At 40.4% G+C, this 12,460-nt stretch overlaps 1 protein-coding gene across 2 annotated transcripts in view; it reads left to right on the top strand.

Annotated features, from left to right (window-relative positions):
• Window positions 1-12,226, top strand: part of PLS3 (plastin 3) — a 54,780-nt gene extending 42,554 nt beyond the window's left edge. For both annotated transcript variants that reach the window (XM_049767574.1, XM_049767575.1), the window contains 7 exons: window positions 119-314; window positions 2,292-2,370; window positions 3,881-3,995; window positions 4,428-4,561; window positions 7,879-8,002; window positions 8,384-8,508; window positions 10,909-12,226. In XM_049767574.1, the coding sequence (XP_049623531.1) occupies window positions 119-314; window positions 2,292-2,370; window positions 3,881-3,995; window positions 4,428-4,561; window positions 7,879-8,002; window positions 8,384-8,508; window positions 10,909-11,041 (906 nt within the window). In that variant the 3' untranslated portion in view covers window positions 11,042-12,226. The remainder of the gene's footprint in view (window positions 1-118; window positions 315-2,291; window positions 2,371-3,880; window positions 3,996-4,427; window positions 4,562-7,878; window positions 8,003-8,383; window positions 8,509-10,908) is intronic.
• Window positions 12,227-12,460: the final 234 nt, after the last annotated feature.

The following is a 12,460-nucleotide window of genomic DNA, read 5'->3' as shown; positions in this document are numbered from 1 at the left end:
AGAAGCATATGTTGGCTAAAAGAAGGTAGAATTAGACCTCTAGTCTATCATTTTAGGGAAACAGTTCTGTATTTTTAGTATGGCCTTTAGAAAATGCCTTCGTATTTTACTTCAACAGGAAACAGATGACTTGAAACGAGCTGAAAGTATGCTTCAACAAGCAGACAAATTGGGCTGCAGACAGTTCGTTACCCCTGCTGATGTTGTCAGTGGAAACCCTAAACTGAATTTAGCTTTTGTGGCTAATCTGTTTAATAAATACCCAGCACTAACTAAGCCAGTGAACCAGGATATCGACTGGACTCTACTAGAAGGTAACTAAAAGTTTCTCAAATTCTTTTTGTTTTGATATTTTGCAGGGGACACACCCAGTAATGCAGAGGCCTTACTCCTGGCTCTAGAGTCAAGAATCACTCCTGGTAGTGCTCAAGGGACCCTCTGGGATGCTTCACTCTGGCTCAGGTTCCCACATTCTAATGTGTGAGCCTAAAGGGTAGAAAAACACTGAGCACTACGATTTTATAATAGTGACTCCATAAGTTTCTCTAGCCACTTCAACAAAAATACAGTAGAGGTAGACCCAAGTGCTCAGTGAACGGTAGAATCTGATACAAAGGCAGGAAATGAATGAAGAAAGGGAACATAAAATATAAGTGAGCTTTTATTGTAAAATAGTTTAGTGGCACTTCATTTAAAGCCTCTTAATAAGCCAGTGTTTTGTTTTTTCTAATTCAGATTTGTTTTGTTTTGTTTTGGGTCATATTTGGCAGCGCACAGGGGTTATTTCTGGCTCTGTACTCAGAAATTGCTCCTGGCAGGCTTGGGGGACCATATGGAATGCCGAGGGTTGAACATGCAAGGCAAATGCCCTACCTCTGTGCTATCATTCTGGTCGCTTAATTCTGATTTTTTGAGTAAGAGGCATATTGGACCATACCTAATGGTGCTCAGGGGCTATTCCTGGCTATGTACTCAGGAATGACTCCTGGAGGTACTCAGGGGAACATGTTTGCTGGGGATTTGAAACAGGGTTTGTGGATAATGCAGCTGCATGCAGAGAAGGCAAGTGCCTGCCCTCCTATAATACTTCTTTAGTCCCCATAGTTTTGTTTCAATATACACATAAGCCTAAACTTTGAGCTGTAAATTTATAGTGCTTTTGTTCCATTTGTCTGTAGTCAGAGTAACTGGAACTAGCCCAATTTACCTGCTAAAAATTAATATATGGTAGTTATGTTTAAGTTTGGAAATGGCTGAATCTGTCTTTTCCAGGTCATATATGCATGAAGTATTTTAAAACAAGAGAAAAAAATCCCAATAGTAGGTCATCAATAGACATCACTGTAAAATGTATAAATTTAATGACTTTGGAGCCAGGGATATGAGTCAAAGGGTTAAAGTGTGTTTTACATGTCAGAGCCCTAAATTCAGTTCTCAGCACCATCATAATACTTGCCCACAAGGAGTTACTCCTAGCATTGAATCAAAAGTACCCCTCTTGGGCCGGAGAGATAGCATGGAGGTAAGGTGTTTGCCTTGCATACAGAAGGATGGCAGTTCGAATCCCGGTATCCCATATGGTCTCCCGTGCCTGCCAGGTGCGATTTCTGAGTGTAGAGCCAGGAGTAATCCCTGAGCGCTGCCGGGTATGACCCAAAAACCAAAAACAAAACAAAAAAAAGTACCCCTCTTGCAATTAGGAAAGAAAAAACATATGTACTTTTGAAGTTTAGACAGAGGCATGTAAAAACTAAAATTATATGTAATTTAGCAATGAAAAGTAGATAGGGAATGTAATTTAAGCAGAATATAGGTTCATATGACTATTGCAAAAGTTTTTAAAATGGAAATTGAATTGATAGCACTGGTTGCTTTAAGATTCGAGGAAACTTTGGAAAGAGATTATAAAAAGTTCATCCACCTCTAAATCACTTAACTGGTCAACTGGTCAATAAGGATCTATTCTTTCATTTTAAAAAAGAAATTCAAAAAATTTAAAATATACCTTTATGTAGAGGCATTAGTTGAAGGGGAATATTGGAAAAATCTAGATCTTTGCACAGGAAAATATACTTTATTTATAAAATATTTTAAATATAAAGAAAGTATAAATATAAATATAAATTATATTTATACTTGATAATTACATTTATATGTGTATATATATGATATATGGATATATATTTATAATTAATATAAATATAAATTATAAATATATTTTCCCATGGCTTGATGTTATGTACACATATACAAAGTACTGAATAAATAAATTTTGTGACTATTTTTAATAGGCGAAACCCGTGAAGAAAGAACCTTCCGTAACTGGATGAATTCTCTTGGTGTTAATCCCCATGTAAACCATCTCTATGCGTAAGTCTTCCTACTGCTTTTAGAAAATTATGGACATGGGGCCCGGAGAGATAGCACAGCGGCGTTTGCCTTGCAAGCAGCCAATCCAGGACCAAAGGTGGTTGGTTCGAATCCCGGTGTCCCATATGGTCCCCCGTGCCTGCCAGAAGTTATTTCTGAGCAGACAGCCAGGAGTAACCCCTGAGCACCGCCGGGTGTGACCCAGAAACTAAAAAAAAAATTATGAACATAAATAGACACTACGTATATATGTGCAATAATAAACATTTTTTAAATTTTTGTAGTGATTATATTAGAAAATCCTCAGTAATGGTTTCTGTAACCACTTTCCAAATGCAGAAAAGCCCAAATTATTTCTTTACATAATATATAAGTGAAAGAATGTATAAATGTCTTAATAACCCCCTAAGGGGTAGATGTTACTTAATATTTTGAAATAGAGGATGGGAAACACCTTACACAGGATGTTCTTCTGGGCTTTTGTGGTCACTGTTCTCTCCGTATAAAATATTCTTTTCTGGGGCCAGAGCAGTGGCTCTTGAGGTAAGGCATCTTCCTTGCAAGGGCTAGCCTAGGAAGGACCATGGTTCGATCCCCCTGGCGTCCTATATGGTCCCCCCAAGCCAGGAGTAACCCCTGATCGTCAATGGGTGTGGCCCAAAAAAACAATATATATTCTTTTCTATGTAGAACTTCTCACTCTCTCCTACTGTTTTCTCTTCTTTTTTCTTTTCTTTTCTTTTCTTTTCTTTTTTTTTGTGGTTTTTGGGTCACACCTGGCAGTGCTCAGGGGTTATTCCTGGCTCCAGGCTCAGAAATTGCTCCTGGCAGGCACGGGGGACCATATGGGACACCGGGGATTTAAACCGATGACCTCCTGCATGAAAGGCAAACGCCTTACCTCCATGCTATCTCTCCGGCCAACTCTCCTACTGTTTTCAAGCCAAGAATTCCATCTCTGACCATCATCTGCCACTTTAATCACTAACTCCACTTCTTTTATTTTTTGTAGCATCAATATATACACCTCAGTCATTTCTCTATTACTTGATGCTGTCTCCATTCTGTATCTCTCTCTCTCTCATTTACTCCCTCTTCATTAAGGATTTCTTTGTCTTTAGGTCCACCAGTGGGTGCTCAGGGATTACTCATGATTGCTCAGGGCTCCCTCCTAGTGGGATTTGAGGGGCCATATAAGGGGCTGGGGATCAGCTGTGTGCAAGATAAAGGCTTTACCTGCTGGACTGTCTCCCAGCCTCATTAGGGATCTTTATCCTGTGTGCGTAGGGATTAGAAATGTGTCTCACAAACACTAAGTACTTGGGAAATTCTTTTAAGTGAGTTGTATGATCGCATGCTATTTTCAGCACAGATTTAGAGGAAAACAGAGGCCGTGGCTATTACCTGCGTTGGTTTTATGTATCTTTACTAACAGGGTGATGTCATCCTTATGAAATCAAAGCCCCAACTGCCAGCAAACACTGATTAAAATCCTCATTTTTTTTCTTAGTGACCTACAAGACGCCTTGGTAATCTTACAGCTGTATGAGCGAATCAAAGTTCCTGTTGACTGGAGCAAGGTTAACAAACCTCCATACCCGAAACTTGGAGCCAACATGAAAAAAGTAAATAATGCAGTTGCAATTATAAATCCTTGTTAAAGACTATTTTTATTTTCACTTTATTTGGGAAACTTGACATGATCTTCCTGTTGACAGGAATTGTGTCTTATGTATCCGTAGCTTGTACACATTATGAGATATAGAGAGGGCTCCCAGACAGTGCTCACGAACCCCAAGGGTTCCATTGATAATGCTTGGCCAGTGATTCAGTGCAAGGACCTAAAAAGCTTATGGTGCTGCTTGGGTCCTGCTACTCCTGGGCACCCTGGGTGTTGTGCTGGGGGCCTCTGGAGTTCAAGTGACCTTAAGGAACAGAACCCAGTACCAGATATAAAACCCAGGTTCACCACAGGCTAGGCCTGGATCCTAACTGCTATCCTAGCTCCTGGCCCAACCAATGCAAATATTTAATCATTTACTTTTGTATGTTTACAGCTTGAAAACTGCAACTATGCTGTGGAGTTGGGGAAGCATCCTGCCAAGTTCTCCCTGGTTGGCATTGGAGGGCAAGACCTGAACGATGGAAACCAAACCCTAACTTTAGCTGTAGTCTGGCAGCTGATGAGAAGGTAAAAGACACATCTTTGATCTAGTCATTGTTTTGGTTTTTTTCCTGGTTTTGTTTTCACTTTCTTTTTTTTTTTCATTTGACTCATAACTTATGAAACATGTCACGACACCACCTTTGATAGTTTTTTATTTAGACGCTGGAATAAACTTCCAATATGTTTGATTTTTAGCAAGACATGTCTCCTTGAAAGTTAAGCTGCATAATGTGAAAATTTCTTTTTCTTCAATAAGAAACCTGACATGGAAACATAATCCTTATTTAATTTAGAAATTTTTTTTTCAAATTCATGTGTAAAAAATTACGACCAAACATTTGTGGTTCCATTTGAAAAGGGTTTTCTAATTACAATGCTGGAAAGCATTTATTACCACTAGTGACAGGCCCACGCACAACTTGCTTTAAGTCAGTATCCCCTAGTGGATTGGTACAAACTGCTGGACCTTCTCATAAAGCAGGGCAAAACTTCTCCACTGCCACCATCACTGTAAAAGCTAGATACTGTGGCAAGTCATTAGTACTTGAAATACTCTTCTATAGCATGAAATTCTTTTTTTTATTAAAGAAAATGCCTCACATAATTGACATCACTGATCATAAAATTTGTTGCAAGATGACAGAAAGTGAAGTTATTAAAAACAATAGAGAGAAGGGGCCGGAGCGGTGGCGCAAGCAGTAAGGCACCTGCCTTGCCTGTGGTAGCCTAGGGTGAACTGCGATTCGATCCCCTGGCATCCCATATGGTCCCCCAAGCTAGGAGTGATTTCTGAGCGCATAGCCAGGAGTAACCCCTGAGCATCACCAGGTATGGCCCAAAAACCCCCAAAAATTTTTTTAAGAAAGAAGAAAAAGCTCATTAGCAAGTATATTTGTGAAAATTACTGTATCTCCAGTAAAGTCATTAATACAATAGCAGACAGTTAAGTAAGCTCTTATTTTTTAGCATGAAATTCTTTTTATAAAACCTTTAGTCATTCACACCTGCCTACGACCTATCACGGGGTTTGACAGATAGATGCATAAAGAAACAAACCAAAATACAAGGAATCCCCAAGCTCTTCGGGATTACCCAGAAGCCTTCAGTGGTCTCACAGGCAGGCTATTTATTTAATATAATATGGCTGTCCCACTGGTCTCTCAACCTTGAGCCATTATTAAGGTGACAGTTACAAAATACTTCTATATTCAGTGGATATCCTGCCTTTCTGTGTGGTTGCTGGACTTGTGTCAGATGATAGTGAAGCTCTCATTAAGGTCCTTTAAGGACTTTTAATCTATATATTGGTGCTTACAGTTGAGTGGCATTTTTCTTGGAAAGTAACTCCAGGGGCCAGCATGGTGGCACTAGAGGTTAGGTGTCTGCCTTGCCAGCGCTAGCCTAGGACGGACCGCTGTTCGATCCCCCTGGCGTCCCATATGGTCCCCCAAGCCAGGAGCGGCTTCTGAGTGCATAGCCAGGAGTAACTCCTGAGCATCATTGGGTGTGGCTCAAAAACCAAAAAAAAAAAAGTAAGTAATTTTAATGGGCCAGAGAAATGGCATGGAGGTAGAGCATTCACCTCATATGCAGAAGGACAGGTGGTTCTTATCTGGCATCCCATAGGGACCCCCAAGCCTGCCAGGAATGATTTCTGAGCATAGAGCCAGGAGTAACTGCTGAGCCCTGCTGGGTGTGACTTCCCCAAAAAAACAAAAAGAAAGTAACTCCAAGTGACAAGTTATTATTTTAATACTATTTTATTCTGTATTGACTTGTTTTTTCTATCCTAGTTTCTGTGTTAGATGACACCAGATAATAAGGGGCAAATTAACTTAGAAACCTTGACTTTTGGGGCCAGAACAATAGCACAGCAATAGGGCATTTTTTTGCTGACCCAGGACAGACCTGGGTTTGATCCCTGGCATCACCTGAGCCAGGAGAGATTTCTGAGCAAATTTCTGAGCAAAGAGTCATCACAGTGTGTGGCTCAGAAACAAACAAAACCCTTGAATTTTGCTTTCTAAATTTTAAGGAAGGGTCAAAATAATTATGGAACTAATGGAAGTGACATTAGTAGCCACAGAAATACAGAATTTCACAAGAGAAATCTATTGTTTAGGAGAAAATCATAGAAGAACTCTTTGCTTTTAGAGCTATCAGAGGGCATTAGGACCACTGAGGATTTGGGATCCTTAAAGTAGAAGGCAACAAAAACCTGGTCCTCTCACAGTAATATCATGGAGAAAGATGATTTATGAATTCTCTGACTATCGCCTTGATCTTGATGATTAACATTAATGTGATATTTGGAGTGAAAGATTAAAGGAATGGTATAACACCCTATTTGTGGTGCCCTCCCCAAAGCAATCTAACACTATATTTAAGGCTACCATGAGAACAAAAGAATAAAAATATTTTATCTGAAAAAAATAAATAAATAGGGCCCGGAGAGATAGCACAGCAGCATTTGCCTTGCAAGCAGCCAATCCAGGACCTAAGGTGGTTGGTTCGAATCCCGGTGTCCCATATGGTTCCCCTGCCTGCCAGGAGCTATTTCTGAGCAGAGAGCCAGGAGTAACCCCTGAGCAACGCCGGGTGTCACCCAAAAATCACAAAAATAAATACAACAGGCACTCTTCAAATCCAAAGCAGTGACTATTTTCTATTTTTGCTTCAATTTCCACCTGCATTTAAAAGACCATAAACTGGGGGCCAGAGAGCTAGGATAGCAGTAGGGCATTTGTCTTGCACGCAGCCGATTCAGGACAGATGGTGGTTCAAATCCCGGCATCCCATATGGTCCCCTGAGCCTGCCAGGAGCAATTTCTGAGCGCAGAGCCAGGAGGAAGCCCTGAGTGCAGCCAGGTGTGACTCCCCCAAAAACTCAAACAAACAAAAAATAAAAGACTGTAAAATGTTGATACTATTGACCACTAAGCAACAAACTAGACACAGAAGGGACCACGCATTCTAGCAGCCCCTGGGTGGGGGGAGAGTGGAGGATATGGGAGGCAGGATGGGAGCGGTTGTGGGAGGATAATTCGGTGGTGGGAATTCCCCTGATTCAATGTAAATATGTACCTGGAATATTACTGTGAACGATATGTAAGCCACTATAATTAAAATAAAAATTATATTAAAAATGTTGATACTATTCTCTACTGCATTTTTCCTTGCCTGATATATTGTAAAAGTTTTGTCCAGGGGACTATCCCAACTTTGGGGGTTTTGTTCGAGAGACTGAAGGAATAAAGCCCTGGAAAGTCAAAACATCTTTCTGACGAGTGCAATTTTTTTCATGAAGTAGATTGTGACCTTTTCCTCTGCTGCTTCTTTAGATATACCCTCAATGTCCTGGAAGATCTTGGAGATGGCCAGAAAGCTAATGACGACATCATTGTAAACTGGGTGAACAGAACATTGAGTGAAGCTGGAAAGTCATCTTCCATTCAGAGTTTTAAGGTAAAAAAAAATCCACATATGGGCCCGGAGAGATAGCACAGAGGTGTTTGCCTTGCAAGCAGCCGATCCAGGACCTAAGGTGGTTGGTTCGAATCCCGGTGTCCCATACGGACCCCGTGCCTGCCAGGAGCTATTTCTGAGCAGACAGCCAGGAGTAACCCCTGAGCACCGCCAAAAACCAAAAAAAAAAATACACATATGTTTAATGATCCCTCAGTATCTCTAACATGGAAAGACAATCTTCGGTCGCTTTGAGAGTCAGCCTTATTTATTGTTAAGCTAACAGCCAGATAGACTTTAACTCCTGACATTGTTTTTTGGAACTTTGCATGGCGAAATCACATGTTGTTTTATCTCAAATTTGTTCTTCTTTTACACTAGGACAAGACAATCAGCTCTAGTTTGGCAGTTGTGGATTTAATTGATGCCATTCAGCCAGGCTGCATAAACTATGACCTTGTCAAAAGTGGCAATCTAACAGAAGATGACAAGCACAATAACGCCAAGTAAGGGAACATTCCAAATAGCCTCTCCCGGAGTGGGCGCAGGCTGGGACGCACAGGTTCTGCCTCTTAAGAGACAGAGGGAAACTTTTCTGAACCTCAGATTCTTCTCAATCAAATGGGACAATAATATGGGGCCGGAGTGATAACACAGCTGTAGAGTGTTTGCCTTGCATGCAGCTGACCTGGGTTTGATTCCTGCTGTCCCATATGGTCCCCCGAGCTTGCCCAGGGGCGATTTCTGAGTGCAGAGTCAGGAGTAACCCCTGAGTGCTGCCAAGTGTGACCCCTCCCAAAAAAAGAAGATGGGGACAATAATATTACCTAGCCTTGTAGGTACTCATTCAGTTTATTATTTTTTATGCATTACAGAAATAATGTATATGTTTAATGCTAACAACACAGGCACAGAGAACTAAAGTTAGTCAGTCATCCATTGGGGTGTTCTGTCCCTTTTAGTCTTTTTAAAATGTTTCCCCTTCATGTCTCTATTTTTGTTCATTGATTGCTCCTTCTACACAGTAGGGTTTTATTATCTTACTTGATCCCTAAATAGGCCTGATACTTACCCCTCAGCAGAAGACCAAGGCTTGAAAGCTTTATTGCATGTCAACTATGTTGAGGTCTTTTGCATCAGTTTATTCCCAGAAACCAGACTGTGACCTGGTTCAGTGAGCATTTATGGAAGTTTTACTCATAGCCACTGAAAATCAGCCTGCAACAGTACTTCATAGTACTGTACATAATACATAATAGCTGAGGCTCAAATATATTGTTGCAAATTTTGGACATTATTTCTCCTTTCTTGAAAAATATTCATATTAAAGAGTTATAGCCATAGCACAACTCTAAAAACTTATTTGAAACAGTTGATCATCTTTAATATTCCTATTTAAAAATACCTAGTATGGGGGCCAGAGAGACAGCATGGAGGTAGGGCATTTGCCTTGCATGCAGAAGGACTGTAGTTCGAATCCCAGCATCCCATATAGTCGCCCGAGCCTGCCAGCAGCAGTTTCTGAGCTTAGAGCCAGGAGTAACCCCTGAGCGCTGCTGGGTGTGACCCAAAAACCAAAAAAAAAGGGGAGAAAAAGTACCTAGTGTGTTTATTAATCCATATATTAATGCCTTGTGTATTAATCCATGTGCTCCTGTGAGCTTCCCAGGCTGGAATGATTGATCAATTCTTTCTCATTATTTCCATTCCTTGGGCCAGTTACTGTGTCCGTGTGTCACACATTCTTTCACCTTCCTTGAATATTTGGAAGTACTTTTTGGGGTTCTAAGAGTGAGGATTGCAGACCACACCTGAGAGTGCTCAGGGCTATCTCTTGGCTCTGTACATAGCAATCACTCAGGACCTTATGTGATTCCAGGGATGGAACCCAGGTCAGTCACTGCAAAACAAGTGCCTCACCCACTTCTTATCTTTCTTACTTTATTTGGAATTATGTGTATATTTTGGCAACTTGAATTTTGTCTCTGACATGATTTTTCCACACCCTTTCTCTAAGATCACATGACAGTGTCTATTATCTTATTGTAACTGGGGCGAGACTACCAGACTTCATTGTACAGAGTCTGGGCTCTTTTTTAATTATTATTTTTGGCTTACAGTTCTAGTAATCTTTTGTTTGTTTTGCGGCCACACCTTCTGTGCCCAAGGATGTCTTAGCAAGCTCAGGGGACCACGTGGAGTTCAGAGGCAAGCACCCTACCCACTATACTATCACCCTGGTTCTAGGTTGTTTATATATGTAGGTTTTCATATTCATTCAGTACTCGAATATTCTAGTTTAATATGGGGATAGATTAATATTAGCAGTCCAAAATAACAGCTTTGTAACATGATATCTCTTCAAAGAAGTGTTAGCTGAGGCTCAAACTTCAGGCCTTTCATGAGAACCACCCAACACCAGTGATTCCCCTGTACCTCACAGTCTACCAGTGGTCCTCAAACTATGGCCCACGGGCCACATATTGTATTTGTATCTGTTTTGTTTCTTCATTGCAAAATAAGATATATGCAGTGTGCATAAGAACTTGTTCATAAGTTTTGTTTTTACTATAGTCAGACCCTCCAGTGGTCTGAGGGACAGTGAACTGGCCCCCTGTTTAAAAAGTTTGAGGACCCCTGGTAGGCACTCACAGTCAGGCCTGGCCCACGCCACAAAGCTGAGTAAATCTGGGAGTAGCCCCCAGGTTCCCAAGTGCTACTGGATTAGCCCTCCAATAAAGAGTGATATAAAAAAGTAATAAAAAGGTGGCACTGTTCTGATTTGAGTTTTCAAATGTGAAGTTTTCTGGCCCCAATTGCTATAGAAGAGAATAAAAATAGCTCCCATTTTTGCTCTTGACTGACCAGGATTTTTCTTCATTCTTTTGTTACCTTAAAAACAATAGGTATGCCGTGTCAATGGCTAGAAGAATTGGAGCCAGGGTTTATGCTCTCCCGGAAGACCTGGTGGAAGTAAAGCCCAAGATGGTCATGACTGTGTTTGCCTGCTTGATGGGCAGAGGAATGAAGAGAGTGTAATACAACCAACTGAAGCAAACACAGCCTGGCTCCCAGGTGCATGATTAGCAAGTTAGCTATTGCCAGGTGACGTGCTCATGTCCTAGGGCACTATTTGTCATTTTTCATGTTGATCCTGCAATTTGTGTAAGTCAATTACCTGCAAGAGTGAGCCTCACCCGTGGTACATGCTGACAACAACATGTAAAAGGACTCGAGTTTTAGTAACCAGACTAGCTTCATCATGAGAGCCTGGGAGAGGGGAAGAATTTTCAGGAAAAAAAATCTCTCTTTCCCATAGCCCAAGTTGCATTTGTCATGCCTACCTGCCTGAAAAGTGCCCATAGCCAAATAAAATTGTGTATCTCCCCTCTAGATGGCTGTCCTTGACACCTCCTGATGCTATATGCTATTTCTATATATCTCTCTTCCCTCATAGCGTGTCCATTACTTAGATGATTGGATAGGAATATTATTAGACAATAATTTTGTTTTCCAATGTGCTATGTCTCATTCGAGAACTGTGGCCAGAGGGTATTTCAATGAGTATCCTTTGTTCGCCTTTAGAGTACTGAAAATTTGCAGAAGTAATTGGCTGTGCAGAATGTAATAGAAGCTTTTCCTATTGTTTTCTTCTTAAAAATCAGTATCTTTTTACAGTATTCTTTCTACATGATTCTTTTTTGTACATTTAAGAATATTTTGATTACATTAAATAAGACTGCTGATTTTGCTACTTTTTTAAAGGGGTCTTCAAGTAAGGAAAACACATCCTAGGTAGAGGAAAAATGAGCCTTGAAGTTGCATCTTCAACTCTCACACCCAAGCTGTAAACAGTGGGGACATCTTTTGTCTTAAAGACGCTTGGTCATTCTATACTTATTTGTTTTGAAACCTGTATCATCGAACTCTCTCTTTACATCTCAAATGCTGTGGAGTCTGACACTTCTGAGGAGAGAGTGGGTTCAGAACTTAGGGTACATTAGGACAAGTATGCTAAGTATACAATACATTTTCTAATTTTACACCTAAAACAAGGAGGCAAGGTCACTAAGATATAAAAACATATATGTAGAACTTAACATACTCTTCTTGCTTTCGTCACGCTGTTTGCTATAGAATTCAAGATCATAGTGTTCCTCTTAATTCTTAAAAGTGATGTAATCTGATAGCAATGTATTAGTTTAAATAAAGGCATTTACATAATATTTTGTGTCTCCAGGCTCTGTCATTTCTGAATCCACTCAGTGTTTTTGCCAAGCCTTTTTTTCTCCAGAATTCTAACTTTTTCTGGCGTACTCTATGAAATGTGGTTTGTTGAATTGAAAGTTTTATGGGCAAATGATGGGGACTGAATTGAAAATACTACCAAATATAAAATGGTTTTCTTCCACTTATCAAAATCTACTTCGGGGGCATTGGTGGTGGGAATATGCACTG

This window comes from Suncus etruscus, chromosome X (assembly GCF_024139225.1).
Source record: "Suncus etruscus isolate mSunEtr1 chromosome X, mSunEtr1.pri.cur, whole genome shotgun sequence".
Taxonomy (NCBI): domain Eukaryota; kingdom Metazoa; phylum Chordata; class Mammalia; order Eulipotyphla; family Soricidae; genus Suncus; species Suncus etruscus.
This window is presented reverse-complemented; position numbering and strand designations above follow the sequence as displayed.